The sequence below is a fragment of the Callorhinchus milii genome, unplaced genomic scaffold, assembly GCF_018977255.1.
Source record: "Callorhinchus milii isolate IMCB2004 unplaced genomic scaffold, IMCB_Cmil_1.0 Scaffold17, whole genome shotgun sequence".
Lineage (NCBI taxonomy): Eukaryota > Metazoa > Chordata > Chondrichthyes > Chimaeriformes > Callorhinchidae > Callorhinchus > Callorhinchus milii.
In genome coordinates, this window is record NW_024704758.1 from 3,809,413 (window position 1) to 3,829,440 (window position 20,028).

The window sequence follows — 20,028 nt, forward strand, 5'->3', positions numbered from 1 at the left end:
ATTTATCCCCTCTAGTTTTGGACTCACCAATAAGTGGAAACATCCACCTTATCATAATCTTAATTTACAGATATGATCATCTTTTTGAAAGACGCGCTTTCCTTTTTTCGCTCCTCACCTCCCCCTTTCTCATGCTGTCTCGATGCTGTCAAAGCCCACTGTTGCACAGGCAGAGTGTGTGGCTTGTTCTGAGATAGTCACTGAGAGTTGGGCCCCGAAGGCAAGGACCAAGAAGAAAACAGAAAACAATAATCCTTGCATTTGATGTTGATCCTTTTTTAATGAGACATTTCATAGTGCTGGGAACTGATGTCATTTGTAGTGACTGTATTTGTAGGGTAACTGCAGCCAATGTATATACAGAAGTCTGAATCGCCATGAAGTGAGTGACCCATTTTATTTGGAGGATTTTTAGCCAAGACATCTGGAGAAACTCCCTTCTTTCTTTCATAGTGTTATGTCAGCTGTAGCATCCCCCTGAACAGGCAGACAGGACCTGGGTTTAATGTCTCATCTGAGGGATGGCACCTTCGACAATCTTTCGGGTTGGGGGGTAGTGTGATCCTAGCTGGACAAGCAGCAGGAAAGCTTGCCAGACAGTACTATCAATGACAAGCTATGTGGTTTTAGCTGGTTGGACTCCAGGAGTTACCCCAGCCACATTCTGACATACATATGTGGAACTCTCACTTTGGTTTGGATACTCAAGCACGCTAATGAATTTTCATGCGGGTCAGACACCCATCTGCCCAGAGAAGGAGTTGTGCACTGCTATGCTGTCCAGTTAGCATTATTTATTTCAACAATTTGCACTGAGATAGCAGCTTTCACATAGTTAAATGTCTCAAAGCAATTTGCAGTACAGAGAGGGAGCACGAGCAGGGTACAAGGTGACCAAAATCAAACAGGTAAGATTTAAAGCACTTTTCACGTTGGGAGAGGTCCTAAGGCGCTTGACATCCAAGGATTTGTGCCCGAGCTGGGAGTTGGGATCAAGAGGGCAGGGAAGGTAGGTAATAGGAGGGTGAACAAAGGCACGGTTGAAGTGGAGGGTCATGATATGGGCCTTCAAGGAGATAAGGGAAGGGCGAGGTGAAGGGACTGTGAGATGGAGTTCCAAAAGATGGGGGCAGAAAGACTGAAGGCCTGACCATCGATGATGAGGCGGGCAGGACGGGGGACATGAAGCAGGCCAGTGTGAAGGGATTTAGGGAGAATGTTTCAGAGAGTCAGGGCAAGGGGGCGAAATGCTTGGCCACCATTGGTGGGGCAGGGATGGGGTGAGGGGTGTAGACATCTTAAAGTTAGAACGTGTTTCATTTGACAATTAACTGTGTAGCGCTTTGACACTTGATATAGAGCCTGTTAGGAGGGATGGGTGCTCGAGTGAAGTATAAATACCGGCACGGAGCTGGGCTAGATGGCCTGTTTGCATGCTACAATGTTCGATGTAATCTATAGAAGTGCTTTACAGGTTACTGCTGTCGAGTGGAGTGACTGTGTATTTTTAAAACAAATGCAACAGCCAATTTTTGCACAGCAATGATCCCACACAGCTAGGAAGTGGATGGTTGATTTAGCTTGAAGACAGTTGGGGCAGACATCTTCCCAGATACAATGCATGATCCATGACCAAAAGATTATCTGAAGCCAAGAGGACACTCAATGCTGAGGCTGGCAGTGTGGGCACACCCTGCCTGTGCCCCAGACAGACTGTGGGTTACCAGCCAAGGCTGGGGAGCGTGGCTGTGCTCAGTATGAATGTTAGTAGTTATGGCTCCCATCTACCCACCGCGACTTACCCCTCCCCTTTCATGCACTCTTGTATCAACTTTGGGTGATGGGTGTCAAAGCGTCAGCTGTTGTAGTAGGTTCCGGAGTGTTGTCGCGCTGTTCTGCAGCTTCTCTTCCTCCTCCTGTGTCAGCTCCAGGGCCGTGACCTCCAGCACCCCAAAGCCACCCAGCAGGCAGGGCAGACTCAGGTACACCTCGCTGCCAACCCCGTGATAGCCCTGCCAACAAGGTCAGTGTGTGGTGAGCAACACCAGTCTCAGAGTTTAATACTAACAATCCTCACCTCAAATAATGACAACAATAATCCTTGCATTTGATATCATGCCTTATCACATCGTTGAGATGTCTCAAAGCACTTCACAGGAAATACTGTAAAGTGTTGTGACTGCGTATTTTGTGAGTGAAACATGGCAGCCAACTGTGCACATCAATGTCCCACAAATAGCCATAGAATGAGTGACCGATTTTATCTGAGGGATTGTTGGCCAGGACATCAGGGGAGAGAAACTCCTTTCTCTTTACCTGGTGGTGACGAGGGCAGGTTGGATCTGGATTTGAAGCCAATTCAGAGATTGGCCCCAGCTTGGCCTGGACATCGGGGGAAAGAAACTCCCTGAGTGTGGAGCAGTTGCTTGCTCTCAGAGTTATTCCTACCACAGGAGCAGCTACCTGCAATAAGCTGTACACTGGCTGTCACCACGAGTCAGGGCTACAGCTGGTTTCTGGGTGGGGGGAAGTTAGACAGGATTCTCATTCTTGTACCCCTGCTTGTGGATAATTTCAGCTGAGTTCAGTCGCACCAAAGTCTGCCATCCTACAGCTCCACCTACTGAAGAGGGCAGTCAATGCTGCCCATCCACAGACACTGTGTCTGAAGGCCTGGGCACTGGAAACTGGGCCTGGGGCCTGAACGCTGAGGCAGTACACCTGGAGCCGGGCTGCTCTCACCTGTGCCAGTGTGCAAACGGAGTGTGGCCTCCCATGCTGGCTCAGGATGGTTTCAGTCAGATCAGCTACCGACAGCCCCACACACCATGACCTTTGGCCTTTCTCCTTCAGCCCCTGGACTGCCCTGAAACACAGAAAAACAAGGCTGAAAATTCCCCGGCAATTTTGTTTTTCTTTGGTCAGCCGGGTGTCTGACACATGGAGAAACCCATCACCATGCTTAAGAGTCTCAAAACCCAACTGAGATTTCCACCTACAATTGGAAATCCCAGAGATAGATTGTTGGAATGGAATGCACAATCTCTCCCTGAAGGGACACATCCTACTTACCTAATTCCGGAACGTATTAGGTGCAGGTTGTCAAGAGCCAAGGCTTGGGGATCCCAGAGTGTGCGTTGGGGTAATTGCTAGAGTCTAACCAGCTGAAACCGCATAGCTCACCTCCCAAACCTCCCTTGGTCTATTCCCCTATTCCTCTGGCTGTTTCCCCTCTTTTGAGCACCTCACCCTCTACCATCCCTCCTCTTTGCTTCAAAATTCTTCTAGTCTACCACCCAAACCTCCTGGCTTCTTCCTCACAGATATCTTCTCTCTCCCCACATCCCTGTCCCTCTGCACAAAACGCCTGCTCATAATGGGTGATTTCAACCTCCATCTGAAATCTACCCACCCCTTCACAGTCCCACTGCAGAGAAGCCTATGACAGTTACGTAACGTGCATGTAAGAGACGCTCCTCGGTAAACTCAACACGTGTACAAGCCCCAACCTCTAGGAGAACGGCATGGGCTTCAAACCCCCCACCTCCACCCCCGCTTCACTCTGCTTACCGACGTGCTGCCTCCTCGTATGTTTGATGGTCTGCGGTGAGGTCTGGAGTCCCATCCCTACCTGGGCCCCTCAGTACAGCCACTGCAACCATAGACACAGGGGAGAGACACATCAAGACGTCAGCACCCATCCACCCAGAGTCAGAACAGGTGGGAAGGGGGAGGGGTGGTGGGGGGGGCACTGGACCCAGAGAGACAGAGTTAGAGAGAGAGGAGCTCTGGCCAGGAGATGGGGGAAAGAATCTGGGCAGAGAGAGAGGAAGGAGGGGATTCTGGGAGAGAAAGAGAGAGTGGAGGGGGTGCCCAGGTTGTCACCGGACAGAGAGAGTCCCTGGTGGTTGCTCAAAGGGAGGCTGTGTTAGAGGGATGGGGATGGTGGGAGGGGGGAGGTGAGGCAGGCGATGCTGGTACCTTGGTTCTCCCCATGCTCCCCGATGAGCCAGGGCTGGTGAGCCGGGGGCTGGCAGAGGGGCCGCAGCAGGTAGCGGAGGCGCTGAGTGTCCAGGTTACAGCCGGTCCCCAGCACTCGCTGTGGAGCAAAGCCACTCAGCTTCCAGGCCACGAAGCTCATCACGTCCACTAGTCACCAGAGTGAGGAAGATCAGAGACAAGTCCAGACCTCATCCCCACTGAGAACCCCCTCACTCCCACCGCCAAAGAAAAGCATCTCCCCACACACCTCCCTGCATTCCCCACAGGCCAGCCTCATATGTTCTCCACACACCTCCCACCCGCCTCCCCTCCAGTGATCCCCATGCGCCTACTCCCACACCGTGTTCCTCATGCGCCTCCCCCCACCCTGTGTTCCCCATGCGCCTGCCCTGCAGTGTTCCCCACACGCTCCCCCCGCATTCCCCACACGCCTCCCCCCCAGTGTTTTCCACGTGCCTCCCCATGCACCCCCACTCCCGTGTTCCCCACACATCTCTCACAGTATTCCCCACACGCTTCCCGCACACGATCCCCACACGTCTCTCCCCTCCAGGTATTCCACACACACCTCTCCCTGTGTTCCCCACATGCCTCCCCAACATGCCTTCCCCTGTGTTCTCCACATGCCTCCTCCCGTGTTCCCCACACATGTACTGGTGCATGTACCTGGCTGGGAGGCGATGACGAGCACACAGTGGGGGCTGTACATCACGGCACTGGGGATGAGGGACCTGAACAGCTCCACGTTGCTCTGCAGCACGTTCACATATGATCCCTCCTTCCCCAGCGTGTTCGCTGTGACAACCACCACGTTGGAGCCTGCCGAGGCCGACATGTCTACAGCCAGAGAGAGAGATAGAGAGAGAGTCAAAGTCTGGGAAACGGTCCCAAACCTGGCCCCCACCAAACACCCTCTGTGCCCACTGACAACTCTACCTTTGCTGCTGTCCACTCGGGGGAGACTGAAGATCTCGAGTTCCAAGGAACCTCCTCTCAGCGTGTTCTCCGATGTCTGAATGAACACCAGTCTCTCCACAATTTCCTGCGGACAGAGACAGGAGTCAGACCACCGGTTTGTGGCCTGGGAGAGTTCTTCCCTCGACATCCCAGCATCCAGTTCTACCCCCACCCTCGGGACCCATCATCACATTGAGATTCACAATGGGATTCTCACCCCTCAGAGTGGACCAGGTCTCAGCTTGGCTTAGTCGCTCGCTCCACTAAGTCAGAAGATTGTGGCTTCAGGGCCTACGGAGCGGACACTCCAGAATTACGTGTAACTCCCCCTCACTCTGACCCTTCACACAGGAAAACAGTAACTATCCAGAATGGATCAGCTCCATCACTTTGTGTTAAGATTAGATACTGGCGGGAAGGTAATCAGGGTCTCTTTGAGCTGAACTGGCTTCAAGATGACACGTTGGCCAATGGAATGTCAGAAGTGAGTTGTCTGTCCAATCTAGGTTTTCAAAGCTAGGCAGATCCAGGACACTGTCATTGGCGGGACTTGGAAGGGCAGACGAGTCCCTGGGGGCAGGGATTCTTCCCACTCAGCTCCCGTTAACCCTGAAAGCCAAAGCCCTGGGCAAGCAGCACGAAAGCTTGGCAGATAGTGCTCTCAATGGCAAGCTATGTGGTGTTAGCTGGTTAGATTGCAGCACTTACCCTAACACACATTCTGGGCTCCCCAAGCCTTGGCTCTCGCCAACCTGCACCTAATACTCTCCAGGAATTGGGGAAGCAGGGTGCGTCCCTCCAGGGAGAGACTGCGTATTCCATTCCACAGGAAATTACACATGTGAAACTCTGGCTGTTTTGGATCCGAGCATGGTGCGGGAGGTGGAGGAGTTTCAGGCTGGCCAACGCACATTACCTTAGCTAAGATGCTGGTGACACAGGCCATGGCCAGATCCCCACTGCCCAGCACAGTGACTTTGCTGTAAGGTGGGAGATGTGGACTTGGCTCCTTTGTTTGTAGGCTGGTGCCTGAGATACCTGTAGAACAACAACAACAACAAGATTACATTTGTATAGCGCCTTCCACATCGGGAGGACATCCCAAGGTGCTGGACAGTGTACAGCATTTCAGACCCGAGCTGGGGTCAGGGAGGGAGAAGGGCGGGGAGGGGAAGAGGGGGTGACCGATGGCATGGTCGAAGACGAGGGTTTTGAGGCGGGACTTGAAGGAGGCTAAGGAGGGGGTGAGGCGGAGTAATTGGGGGATGGAATTTCAGAGGTTGGGGGCACGGGCTGAAGGCTCTCCCGCCAATGGTAGGACAGGTGGGTCGGGGGAGGTGGAGCAGGCCGGAGCCGGCTGAGCGTAGGGAGCGGGTGAGTTGGTAGGGGTTTAGGAGGTCCCAGAAAATGCAATCACTACCCTTCACAATAAATCCTGTGAAGTGCTTTGAGATATCTCGACAACATGATAAGGTGCTATATCAAATAGAAGGATTATTATTATTATACTCAAGCACCTGGGAACTGGGCTGAGACAGGCACATTTCCTCTCCCCCGGGGCCCTGACAGACAGCAGACTAATTGCACATTGCACTAATCTAGGCTGAATTCTCTGTACAGAAGCAAGCCATTGCCTCTGGGTCCCTGTATCACTAAATCAGCTGCTTCCCAGTTCCCAGTTCATCCAACAACCCTTAATATTTCACTGACTGGCTGTTTCTTCATGTCCCTTGACAATCATTCTGGGATTTCCAGGTGTAGGTTGGAAGAGTTCACAAACCTGTGGTGACCTCAGCCAGGATGGCGCTGAGCTCGGTCACCGACCTTCCGTCCGTGCTGGGCTTGGAGAACAAGGGCGGCTCGTTCCCAAAGGTCAGCGACATCTCGTTCAGCAAACTCACCACATCAGACTTGGGCTGCACAAGAGAGATCCTCACTTTAATAATATAATAATAATCCTTGCTTTATCGTGTCTTTGAGACATTTCAAAGAGCTCCAGAGCATATACTGTAAAGAGGATTGACTGTACTTTGTGGGCTAAACGCAGCAGCTAATTGCGCACAGCAGTGTCCCACAATCGTGGATTGAGTGACCAATTTTTTTTTGAGAGATTATTACCCGAGGACACGACACTCATACTGTGACCTAACAAGTGATTTATATAGGTTTATTATTACCCCTTTACTTCTATATTGTATGCTATGGCCTTCATGCTATCTGCCTCTACTCTCTGGAACTCCATCCCGGAATCCCTTGGATTCGTTCCCCTCCCCTCATTCAAAGCCCACCTCATCGATCACTCTTTACCCTCCCCACCTAGGCTTCCACACCCAGCTTAGATATCAATCCAGCATTGCCAAGTGCTTGGAGATGTCCTCATGACAGGAAAGGAGCTGCATAAATGTAATTTATAATAAATTATATGACAGCTCGATGGCCAGTGGGCACCTGTGACACAATGTCTAACATGTGTGTGGGTGTAATCGCTCAAGGTTCTTACATGGCTCCAGTGCTGTAGACCAGGTAAATAAACCCGTCCCTGCACATCCACATGTTTCCCCTCGCGGATAACCATGTCCGGGGTTGGCCTCAGGAAGCACAGAGGTGGCCCGAACGGGTGGGAGTCAAGGATCCACAGGCGGACTGGAATATTGTAGGAAAATCCTAAAGAAAAACAGAAGAGGATTGAGGTTTCAATTTTCTCAACACATGAGCACACAGCAGCTTAAAAACAGGAAGCGTCAGAAGAGGTGAGGAATGAGGATGATCAGCAGTATTGCAGGAATGTGGTCAGGTTTGTTCCTGCACAAGGGATATGGGTGAGGGGGAGGGCTAGGTGGCCTTTTTGCCTTAAGAGGTAGGTGTTGAAGTTGGATTTAAAGGTAGATAAAGAGGCAAGAGCCAGGATAAGAGAGTTGCAGAGGTGCGAGATGCAGTGCCTGAAGGTACAGTCACCAATGGAGGTGCTGAAGGGGACAGGACGTGCAGCAGCCTGGGCTATCTATTTAACCCTAAAAATCCTTACAGTTTGATTTTATTGACTAACAAAGAGCTCCACTCCTGACAGGGGAGAGACTAACAGGAGACATTACCTGCTTACCATGTGTCTTAACTACCAGTGGATTACCTGTTAGTTAGTAGGCTGGGATGACCCATTAGGTAACAGGCAGCGATTGCCTGGTTTGGTGAGGCGGAATTACCTTGATATGTGACGGGTACAGTACCCAGCAGGTTGAGCAGGTCTCTCTGTGAGCCATCGTTGAACGCTGAAATTGAAAAGCAAACCTCAGTCCGGAGCAGACGATTCTGTCTTCACAGCCCAGAGATCGTTATTGGAGCCAAACACACTCAACACACCCACACCGGGAGTCAACCCACACTCAAACACACCCATACCAGGAGAGAAACGCACCCATACCTAAATACACCCACCCACACCCAAACCCACCCACATCCAGACCAGACATACCCAGACCCAAACTCACTGGGAATCAAACACGCCCACACCGGGAGAGAACCACCCTGTTCACCAGCAGGCTGTTCCACTGGGAGGGAAGGAAAGGAAAGGCAGGGAGTGCGGAGGAGAGTGAGAGAGCGGGTGACTGCAATCGTCATTTCTCCTGGTGCTGTACATTGCCCAGGGGAGGAGAAGCGGCAGGAGATGGCATGGGTTAGCCTGGGTTAGTGTTGCTGCCGGGTGCCGCCGGGGAGCAGCCTCTCTCAGGAGAGAAGACAACAACAACAACAAGATTCCATTTATAGAGCGCCTTTCACGTCGGGAGGACGTCCCAAGGTGTTGTACAGTTGGGTCAGGACCCGAGCAGGGGGGAAATGGTCAGGGTGAGGGGAGGGAAGGGAGGGAGGGAGTGAAGAGGGGGGAAATGGTCAGGGTGAGGGGAGGGAAGGGAGGGAGCGAGGAGAGGGTAGAGAGTCGAGAGGGGAGCTGAAGGCTCGGTCAAAGAGAAAGGTCTTGAGACCGGCCTTGAAGGAGGAAAGGGAGGAAGCGGCGAAGGCACTGGGATAGGTAGGGCGGTTGGGGCGGGGGATGTGGAGCAGATCGGAGCCAGAGGAACGGAGGGTACGGGCAGGTAAGTAGGGGGATAGTAGGTCGGAGAGGTAGGAGGGAGCGAGGCCGTGAATGGCCTTGTAGGTGAGGATGAGGATCTTGAATTCGACCACTGGTGCTCACTTCAAGACAAAACTCTCGTCAACTCAGGTTTAATACAGCAACAACGAATCCTAAACCCCCAAACACATCCTAACAGGTCGTCCCCACTTGAAAGTGCTATATTAATACAGTTAGTTGTTGTCACACCGTACAAAGCATTGCTCTGACAGACTTACTGTACTTGTCCATTGAAAATCGGAATTCTGGGTATTTCTTGTGCACATTTTTCAGCTCCTCGATGGTCAGGTCCCGGAATTTATACTGAAAAAGAAACGAGCGGCTTCAGAACCCGGACCAGAACATGAGTAGCAATCAATCCCTCTGCCTGTCTTAGTCCGTATGTGTGTGTATCCTTTTCACTGTGACTGTCCATTTCTCACTCTGTATATATACGTTTCTCACGTCTAAGTGCCTCACACATCAGTGTGTATCTATCTCACTGTGTCCTGCTTACGGAGAATGCATCTGCCTCATTGTATCTCTCTCACTGAGTATGTGTGTGTCTGTCTCACTGTGTGCCTCTCATTGGGTATGTGTTCAGACTGTCAGAATTGAGCCCACCCTGTGCGGCAGTCTTGATAGACTAGTTGCTGAGCCAGGCAGGTCCACAGCACTCCAGGGCACTGCTGATGGTTCATTGTCAGGACATGGAAGGGCAGACCAGTCACTGAAGGACAGGGACTCTTCACACTCAGCTCCTGTCAATCCTCCAACCGAAAGCCATAAGGATGGTCCCAGAGGATCGAATTCAAGATCCTCATCCTCACCTACAAGGCCATCCACGGCCTCGCTCCCTCCTACCTCTCCGACCTACTATCCCCCTACCTACCTGCCCGTACCCTCCGTTCCTCTGGTTCCGGTCTGCTCCACATCCCCCGCCCCAATCGCTCTACCATCGGTGGCCGGGCCTTCAGCCTCTCAGCCCCTATCCCCCAGTGCCTTCGCTTTGCTTCCTCCCTTTCCTCCTTCAAGGCCGGTCTCAAGACCTTTCTCTTTGACCGTGCCTTCAGCTCCCCTCTCGACTCTCTACCCCCTCCTCGCCCCCTCCCTTCCCTCCCCTCACCCTGACCATTTCCCCCCCAATGCTCGGGTCCTGACCCAACTGTCCAGCGCCTTGGGACGTCCTCCCGACGTGAAAGGCGCTCTATAAATGGAATCTTGTTGTTGTTGTTGTAGCTGGACAAGCAGTGGGAAAGCTTGCTAGATAGCGATATCAATGGTAAGCTGGGTTACCCCAGTGCAATCTTGGGTTCCCCAAGCCTAGGCCCTTGCCAACCTGCGCCTAATACTCTCTGGAATTAGGTAAGCAGGATGAGTCCATCTCTGGAATTTCCATGTGTAGGTGCATGGAATTCTCAGTTTGGTTTGAATGCTCTTAAGCGCGGTGATGGGTTTCCACAAGTGTCAGCTGCCCCCCAAAAATCAGTCACACTCACTCACTGTGTCACTCCCCACGCATACACACTCACTGTGTCACTCCCCTCACACACACTCGTGGAGTCCTGTAGCTCTCAGTGGTTACAGCACTCGCATCGCAAGCGAGAGACCTGGGTCTGATTCCCGGCGGGGCGAAACCTTGGGCAAGCTTCCCTACTCCACACGCCTGACAATAATCCCTCCAAAACAAAAAAAAATGGTCATTTTCGATCCACGACTGTTTGTGGGACATTGCTGTGCGCAATTGGCTGCCGCGTTTTGCCCACAAATATACAGTCAATTCACTTTACAGTATATTCTGTGAAGCACTTTGAGATGTCGAGAAGACATGAAAAGCGCTATATCAAATGCAAGGATTGTTATTATTATTATTATTATTCTATGAAGCGCTTTGAAACATCGAGAAGACGTGGAAAGCATTATATCAAATGCAAGTATTATTATTATTACTTACTCACTGGGTCATTCCCCTCACACACACTCACTATGTCACCCCAAACCCCCCCCCCCCACCCCACACACACTCACTGTCACTCCCCACACAAACTCAGTTACTCCCCACACACACATTCATTGTCACACCCCCCCCCCACACACACACACACACTCACTGTGTCACTCCCCACACACACACAATCACTCGGTATCACTCCCCACACACACACAATCACTCGGTATCACTCCCACACACACACACTCACTGTGTCACTCCCCACACACATAATCACTGTATCACTCCCCACACACACAGAATCACTCGGTGTCACTCCCACACACACACACGCACACATACACACTCACTGTGTCACTCCCCACACGCATAATCACTGCATCACTCCCCACACACACACAATCACTCGGTATCACACTCCCACACACACACACGAACTGTGTCAATTCCCAAATATCTCTCACCTTCTCCAGACGTTTCTTTAGTATTTGTTGATTAAACTCCATCTCTGGATCCCGAGTTTCCCTCTCAGAGACGTCGCTTCCGCGTCGAGTTCGGGCGTCTACGAGTGGGAGAGAGAGGGATCGGGATGGGATTGTGTGGGGGCGGCGAGAAGAGCCTCTCGATCTGCAGCCTCTGGGCCGGGAGCTCCCAGCGCCTGTGGCCCGGGGGGTGGGGGGGGAGCCCGGGGGGGCCTGGGGGGGGGGAGCCCGGGGGGGGGGGAGCCGGGGGGGGGGGGAGCCCGGGTGGTGGGGGGGGGAGCCCGGGTGGGGGGGGGAGCCGGGTGGGGGGGGAGCCCGGGTGGGGGGGGGAGCCCGGGTGGTGGGGGGGGGAGCCCGGGTGGTGGGGGGGGAGCCCGGTGGTGGGGGGGGGGAGCCCGGCTGGTGGGGGGGGGGAGCCCGGCTGGTGGGGGGGGGGAGCCCGGCTGGTGGGGGGGGGGAGCCCGGCTGGTGGGGGGGGGGGAGCCCGGCTGGTGGGGGGGGGGGGAGCCCGGCTGGTGGGGGGGGGAGCCCGACTGGTGGGGGGGGGGGAGCCCGGCTGGTGGGGGGGGGGGGAGCCCGACTGGTGGGGGGGGGGGAGCCCGGCTGGTGGGGGGGGGGGAGCCCGGCTGGTGGGGGGGGGGGGAGCCCGGCTGGTGGTGGGGGAGCCTGGGGTGGGGGGGGTAGCCCGGGGGGGGGGGGAGCCCGGCTGGTGGTGGGGGGGGGGGGGGGGAGCCCGGCTGGTGGTGGGGGGGGGGAGCCGGGGGGGGGGGGAGCCCGGCTGGTGGGGGGGGGGGGGAGCCCGGCTGGTGGTGGGGGGTGGGGGGGTAGCCCGGGTGGGGGGGGGAGCCCGGCTGGTGGGGGGGGAGCCCGGCTGGTGGTGGGGGGGAGCCCGGCTGGTGGTGGGGGGGGGGGGGGGAGCCCGGCTGGTGGGGGGGGGAAGCCCGGCTGGTGGGGGGGGGCCTGGGGTGGGGGGGAGCCCGGCTGGTGGGGGGGGGGAAGCCCGGCTGGTGGGTGGGGGGGGGAGCCCGGCTGGTGGTGGGGGGCCGGTGGGGTGGGGGGAGCCCGGCTGGTGGGGGGGGAGCCCGGGGGTGGGGGGAGCCGGGTGGGGGGGGAGCCCGGGTGGGGTGGGGGTAGCCCGGCTGGTGGCGGGGGGAGCCCGGGTGGGGGCGGGGGGAGCCCGGCTGGTGGTGGGGGGAGCCCGGGGGGGGGGGTAGCCCGGTGGCCGCTGTGGCTGCTCTGACAGCCCCTCCCTGCCCCGCCGCTGCCTGTTACCCCGCGGTTCCCGTTTGGCTGCTCACTGTTGGGTTGGATTGTTGCTCAGCGCGGACGGGTCCTCCCGTGTGCTCAGCCCTCCTCCAGCAGTGCCTGAGCTGAGACGGGCTGAATGCTGCTGTACTGAGGCTTCAGATATATGTGTGGATGTTTAAGGAAAGTATTAGATTTTTGCTGTTGTTATAACTGCAAACTGCATCAATGCCAATGGACTGAGTGGTTCGAGTTGGACAGCAGTGGGAAGTTTATCACCAAGTGCTCTTAGTGGCAAACTGTACAGTTTTAGCTGATTAGACCCCAGCAGTACCCCAATGCAATTGGCAGAGTGGCTTCCCAATCCGGATGGTGATGTAAAATTGGGGTACCACCTTGTGTGTGTGTGTGTGGGGGGGGGGGGGGGAGGGGGGGGAGAGAGTGTGAATGTGTGTATGTGTGTATGTGTGTTGGGGGGTAAGTGGTGGCGCCAAAAAGCACAAAAATCCATGTGTTAAGAAACATTGTCAAGACTTAAACATCACTTCTGAACTCAGCGCAGGTAGTGGTAAGCATTGGGAGTCATTCACAAGATTGCTCGGAACATTTCCTGGTTTCTCTTTACCCAGTCCACCTGTGCCCTACGCACACTTTTGGGATCCCCCAATCCCTGGCTCTGACCAATGTGCGCTAATACTCTGTAATTAGCTAAACTGGATGTGCCCTTACAGGGGAGAGTGCGCATTTCATTGATCTTGTGTTTCCAGTAATACCAACTGTACCATTCTCTCATTACAGCATCAAGATGTTTTACCAGTTACAAGGACACTGAGAGAACATCCATTCTCCTTTCAAATTGTGTCATGGAATCTTTAATCTGAATATCTGACCTCATCTGAAACACCGAAGTTCTGTTAATGCTGTGCTGGAGTGTCTGCCTAGACTGAGAGCTCAAACGGGATGTGGGGCTTGAATGCACAATGTTATAATAATATTTTTTGCATTTGATTTAGTGCCTTATCATGTCTTCGAGACATCTCAAAGCACTTCACAGAATATACTATTGACCAAGAAGAGTCCAGAGTTCTACCAGCTGAGTCAAGCAGACACATATGTATGCAATATTCTTACTTATGAAATACAGTATATATCTATCTCCGTTTAGAATGCCTTAGTTGCAGCGAACAATGGCCTTCTGAGTTAATTCATTCCATATTCCTTGACTCTCCAACTAGGTCATATTTTAACTCTTGTTCCAGCTCTTCCATTAAAGGAATCCTGTAGCTCAATGGTTACGAGTACCTGCCTCGCAAGCGAGAGACCTGGGTTTGATTCCCAGCAGGGCAAAACCTTGGGCAAGTTTCCTTACTGCACACGCCTGATAATAATCACTTATTTGGCCACTGTTTGTGGAATACGACTGTGCACAATTGGCTGCCGCGTTTCATCCACAAAATTTGTAGTCAATTCACTTTACAGTATATTTTGTGAAGCGCTTTCAGCCATCTAGAAGACTTGAAAAGCGCTATGTCAAATGCAAAGATTATTATTATTAAAGTGAAGAGTTTGTCATTACCTTCATGGTTTACCAAATGTAAGCAATGTGTTTAAAATGTGTGTGGACAGATACATAATCATAAGTTTTATTTTCTAGTTTTGCAATATTTTACTGAGAAATACAGTCCTACATCATGTGATTTACTCAGCATGGGACATGTAGAAACACACATGTAAATGTTACAAGTATATAGGTTTTAAACAAACAAAACATTCTCCACACTGCACTCCACTGAGCCATTGCAACAAGTCAAAATGAACACAGACTGTTTGCAGCCATGGCTCAACAGTTAAATACATGTCAGTAATAAAGAATACAAACAATTTTGTTACTAAAATTCTCACCTTTAAATATCTTTTGAGATAATCATATACAAACAAAGAATGTGAGCCTAAACTCTCACAGTCCTGGATCCATGGTCTCTGACCAGAATTGACAAAGCTATTTGTAATCAGATGTGCCTTTTCATCGGAATAAGGAAGCACCAGCAGAAGGAGGGTGAACCTCATTTCTGGATGGCACGTGAGAAATACTGGGTACTATCAACTGACCGGATGAAGTGCTGGCCGTAGCATTCTGCAAACACAGACAGAAGAATTACTACAACTTGTATTGATATAAAGCACCTTTCATGTGGGATAATATCACAATACACTTTGCAAAGTTAAGGAGGGTGGGAAGATAGTGTCTGAGTATGCTGACTGAAGGTACAGTGAAAGACAAGTGTTTAGGAAACATTGATTGCAAAGTTAAGGATTTAGAGGAAGAGTTCCCTGAAAGCTCTGACCCTGATACTGGGCTGGAAGGATAGATGAGCAAGCAGTAGGCTTCAGTTGGAAGAAAGGAGGGTGACAGGAGAAGAAGCAAAAGAATGAAACTGCAGAAGATTGCAGAGGTAGGGAGGGGCAAGAACATGAAAGAATTGGAAGGTCCATATGCTATCTTCTCATATACACTATCCTGTGGTTCAAGATAATTTTCAAGCAGGATGTAACCTATTTCAAAAATTCATTTCACCTACAAAATTCACTGTCAATCCACTTGACTGTACATTCTTTGAGAAGTCTCAACAATAAGGTGTTACAGTATATCAAATGCAAGGATTATTATTAATAACCACAATTTTCCCATCCTCACAAGTAAACTTTGGATAACCTGACCCTGACTTAAATCGTCACTGTCACTTAACTTGTCATGCCATCAATACCCCGGCACTTCCCCTATAAACTATTAAAATACATTGCTTTACTTTGTCACTCCGCTTAACACGTAATTTGTCGCATTGTAGAAATTATTGTTATAACAGTATAAAATTGATCGGATAACATGGGTGAAGGGCGGCGAGTCGCTCTGGCACCTGAAATCCAGCGCTTCAGAAATAAAAATCTGTGTCAACGAGTGAGATGCACGTCAAGTCATGACACTTATGACCCGAAGGCACGCAACTGAAGAGAAAGGGACAGGTGGATGGTTCAATTAGAGCAAGGGATGGGTTGATGTGTAGGAAAAGGACCAATGTGATTGTGAGGCAGGTTGATCAACAAGATGGCTGGTCCAATGGGAGCTTGGGGTGCATTGCTGGAAGGCAAATGGTCCAATGAAAGTGTGAGATGGGTTGACGTACAGGCATTTGGCCCAATGGGAGTGCGGAAAGGGTTGATGGGAAAAGGAGAAAATTGGAAGGCCATTTCTGCGGAGTTCCAGCAGTACAACGTTCAGTGTGTTAGCATTGCTCCTTGTGACCCGAAACTGCAATCTCGCGATAACCGCAGGAAAAGTTCGCTGCTCGGGCAGCCGTGTGGTATTTGTCGTGTTGCAACCCAGTCGTTTGATAAAAATGAGCAAACTCACTGTTAATAAGAAGATCTGCAAGACACTTTCAATTAGAACAAAGGCAAATGCTATCAGCGAAGTGCTCAATGGGGAAAGTAAAGCCGTGGTTGCGAAAAAGTTTAATGTTCCAAGAACAACCCTCTATTCGTGGCTGGAGAATAAGGACAAGATTCTCGGTGCTATCAATGCAGATACGTTCAACGTGAATCGAAAACGAATGCGGACGTCCACTCACAGTGATATTGAGAACTGCTTATTGGCCTGGCTTCGTCAGGCAAGAGCTCAAAGCATTCCAGTAAGTGGTGCAATTCTTACAGAAAAAGCAAATCAATTTGCAGCGCAGTTAGGCGAGGCAAAGTTTGAGTGCACGAATGGCTGGTTGGAGCGCTTTAAGTCAAGACATGGAGTTAGTTTGCGAAGAAGCCAAATCAGCTCCGCAATTAAAATTGACAAGTGGAAAACTACAACACTGGCTGCGATTCTTTCAGAATACGAGCCACGGGATATTTATAATGCAGGCGAAACTGGTTTATTTTGGCAGTTACTACCAAACAGAACTTTGGCTTTCAAGAGAGAAAAATGTTCGAGTGGGAAGCAAAGTAAGCAGCGATTTACCGTTCTACTGGCTGCTAACAGTGATGGATCTGATAAAAGAAAACTGTTGATTATTGGGACATCTGCAAAACCTCATTGTTTTAATGGGATACAAGTCAATCGCTTACCCGTCCAGTATATGGCAAACACGAAGGCATGGATGGTAAGCACTATCTTCGAGCAATACATTCGCGCCTTTGACCGTGACATGGTTGGCCAGAAGAGGAAGGTTGTCCTTATTGTTAACAGTTGCTCTGCCCACCCACGTATCAGTGGCCTCAAGGCTGTGCGTCTACAGTTTCTGCCACCAAACAAAATGTCACGCACTCAGCCCCTGGAGGGTGGCATCATTAGGAGTTTCAAAGTTCATTACCGTCATGATCTGGCTATGCGTATACTCGTGGCATCCGATGGCGGGAAGACGTTCAAACCGGATGTACTGACGTCAATCATTATGATGAAAAAAGCCTGGGATTTGGTGGAACAAGAGACCATTGCAAATTGCTTCCGGCACTGCAGTTTCACTCGTGATCAGCCAGCTGCTGATGATAAGAGTGTTTTGGGGTTTGAATCAGAGGAATCTAGCCATTTCAGCACCACCATTGAACAGTTACGTATTATCGGCTTGTGGCCAAAAAATGTCTCCAAGGATGATTTCATCGACGTGGACGCTGCAGTCAGTGTATCGGAATTGACTGCTGAGAGTGACATTATTGCCACACAATCAAAGAGTGGTAAGCCAGATCAAGAAGATGAGGCCGATGAAGAAGAAAATGACGACACCGATATTCCACACCCCCCGATTAAACTAGCAGCCGGCATTGCAGCAGTTGACACGCTGCAGTTACTTCTGGCTCAACAGGGCATCGATGATGCTCCATATAAACTTAGCCGCCTTTCTGCGGTACTTGCTGGTCTGGTTTCCTCTCAGGCGCGACAAAAGAATATCATGGAGTATTTTTCCCAAGTAAATTTAGATCAGTACAGCAACTTGTGAGCTACTTTTTAATTTCTGATTTGCAGTTGTAACAAATGTTTGTTGCTTTTAGTAGTATGACTGTAACTGCACAGCTACAATGTCAGAGTGGCAAGGTGCTTAAACTCTCACCTGTGCTCTTGTGTGAAATACAGTACCTTACAATTAGAGAGGGAAAATTCTGTATTGATAGAACGGATGAGCGATATCTGTCTGTCAAGTTTTGAAAATGATCAAGAATACAATATTTTGTTGTATGCAAATTGTTTATTGTTTCTGTGATCTCCCTCTGTCCCTTCCAGTCCTCTCTTCACCTCTCTGTCTTTTCTCTTTATCTCTCAAACCCTCTCTAAATTACTTATTAGGTTAGGCTCTTGTCTAAATAAATAACACAATAAGTGGCATCCCCCCTCTCCCACTGCACTATCTCCTCTAGCCCCCTCCATCCCTTTGGATTGACAATGCACCGATGATCCCTTCGCACCTAGTCTCAATGTGAATGTTTTGCTGCCGTCCCTGGTCCCAACCATCCTCTCCCAAAATGCCCCATTTCTACTCCCCACAAGCACACCTCAAATGACAAGTTGCGAAGAGCTCCAAGACTTCTTCGCCCCAAGGATAGGCAACATTATTATTTTTAATAGGATTATTATTATTATTATTATTATCCCCTTGGTTGCCTCTTCTTTCCTCCCCCATGTCTCTTAGCACCGCCCATGCTTTCTACATCACCCATTTGTTCCGCCATGGCTTCTATTACTGCCCCACCCTACATTCATTTACTCCCATTTTCCCTTCCCCGTCAACCATCATCATCCATATGAAGCCCACCACCTACTGCCTCGACCCTCTCTCCACCCAGCTGTGGTCACCCAACTCCCCCTCTGCCTCCAACAGTTAACTGTTCCTCTCCCCCTCAAAATTCCTGTCATCATTTCCCACCTCAAAAAATCCACCCTTGATTCCTCTAACCATGCAAACTACCAGCTACAGTTTTGGAAACATTGCAAATCTACTTCACTCACAACTCTCCCTCCATTCCCTCAAGCCCCTCTAGTCCTGTTTCTGCCATGCCCACAGCACAGAGCAGCTCTCGTCAAAGTCACAAATTACATCCTTTCTCTCTGCGACGAGCGCTCCCTCTGCCTCCTTGTTCTCCTGGAACTCTCCACTGCCTTCGACAAGGTCATCCACCTCAGTGGGACTGCACTCTACTGGTTTGAGTCCTACTTAACGAACCACCATCACTTCATCTCCGCAAATGTTTTCTCCCGCAGGGTCACTTAGAGCGAGGTTCTATCCTCGGCCCCCTTCTTTCCCTCATGGTAATGTCATCCACAGACGTGGGATCAATTAATTGAAAACTGCTACCTATATCCTCACCATCAGCGTTTCCAGGATGTGGATGACACCCAAATCTACATCTCCTCCAACAGCTGCAACTCCAGGTCCGCTGATGTTCTGTCAGTTTGCTTGTCAGACATCAAGGCCTGGATGAGGGGAGGTTAAGGAATGCTGGACAAGCACCCTCAAACATCCCAGGAATGCTTTCTGCAGCTGAATGTTGACAAGACAGAAGCCATACTCCTTGGCTTCCATCAACGTCTTCTTACCTGAGCCTCTGACCTCTTTAACCTCCCCGGCTTTTCCCTCATCCTCACGCGCTACCCTTATATTAATGCACACTCCATCACCCCAGTCCTTGCCAGGCTTCACTGGCTCCCTATCACACAATATAATGATTTCAAGATCTTCACATATGCCCTGGCACCTCCCATACTATTTATTGATGCATATGGCTAACTCATCAGATCGGATAACTTGTCACTTGACCCTTTTCCCTTGGAGGGACATCCAGAGTTTACTGTATAACTGGAAACTAAAGCTAGATTTCTAATATTCAGGAATAATAGTCCTGAGGGTTTAAATTAGGTTACCATCCACATCGAGGCACTGTTTTGGCATTCTAGGTAAATGTCTTAAAATCACAATATTCTGTATAAATAAAGATGCGATTCTTACAGTCAGAATGGATGAGAGACAAAAGGTGTGTGGGCAAAAGAAACATGTGAACAAATGGGGCTCAGGCCATAACCCCAATCTTTAAACTGCGATTCACCTGCACCCTCAAACATCCCAGGAATGCTGGACAAGCAAACCATGTAAGAATCCTGACTGTTTGCAGAATATGTAGTACAAAGGTATAATGAATCAGTTTCAGTGATCAAACACCATCTGAACGTAACTGTGTTGTCAGATTACCAACAAACTAACACATATTGAATTGAAATAATCATCTAAAATAATACTAGTCTGCATAATCAA

At 50.7% G+C, this 20,028-nt stretch overlaps 2 protein-coding genes across 2 annotated transcripts; one reads left to right on the forward strand and one right to left on the reverse strand.

The window, feature by feature from the left end:
- Positions 1-260: 260 nt before the first annotated feature.
- On the reverse strand, positions 261-11,674 carry LOC103174837 (ubiquitin-conjugating enzyme E2 variant 3). The gene is made up of 12 exons (XM_042341592.1): positions 11,480-11,674; positions 9,304-9,388; positions 8,160-8,225; positions 7,460-7,623; positions 6,740-6,875; positions 5,876-5,997; positions 4,939-5,044; positions 4,669-4,839; positions 3,982-4,149; positions 3,571-3,652; positions 2,743-2,866; positions 261-2,012 (listed from the first exon to the last, which is right to left on the reverse strand). Exons 1-12 carry the CDS (start codon positions 11,519-11,521, stop codon positions 1,848-1,850), a joined length of 1,431 nt encoding a protein of 476 aa, XP_042197526.1. The 5' UTR covers positions 11,522-11,674; the 3' UTR covers positions 261-1,847.
- Positions 11,675-16,137: 4,463 nt separating this feature from the next.
- LOC103174838 (tigger transposable element-derived protein 4-like) lies at positions 16,138-17,724 on the forward strand. Its single transcript, XM_007887410.2, has one exon. The coding sequence runs from the start codon at positions 16,138-16,140 to the stop codon at positions 17,722-17,724; it is 1,587 nt and encodes a 528-aa protein (XP_007885601.2).
- Positions 17,725-20,028: the final 2,304 nt, after the last annotated feature.

What these genes read in the sequence shown, in the direction of transcription:
- LOC103174837 (XM_042341592.1), bottom strand. Translation starts at nt 11,521, where the DNA reads ATGGAGTTTAATCAACAAATACTAAAGAAACGTCTGGAGAAG. An exon ending in TACGAGGAGGCAGCACGTCG is followed by an intron (nt 2,867 to 3,570) that starts GTAAGCAGAGTG and finishes TCTGTGTTTCAG; the next exon opens with GGCAGTCCAGGGGCTGAAGG. An exon ending in CCGTTTGCACACTGGCACAG is followed by an intron (nt 2,013 to 2,742) that starts GTGAGAGCAGCC and finishes CCTTGTTGGCAG; the next exon opens with GGCTATCACGGGGTTGGCAG.
- LOC103174838 (XM_007887410.2), top strand. Translation starts at nt 16,138, where the DNA reads ATGAGCAAACTCACTGTTAATAAGAAGATCTGCAAGACACTTTCAATT.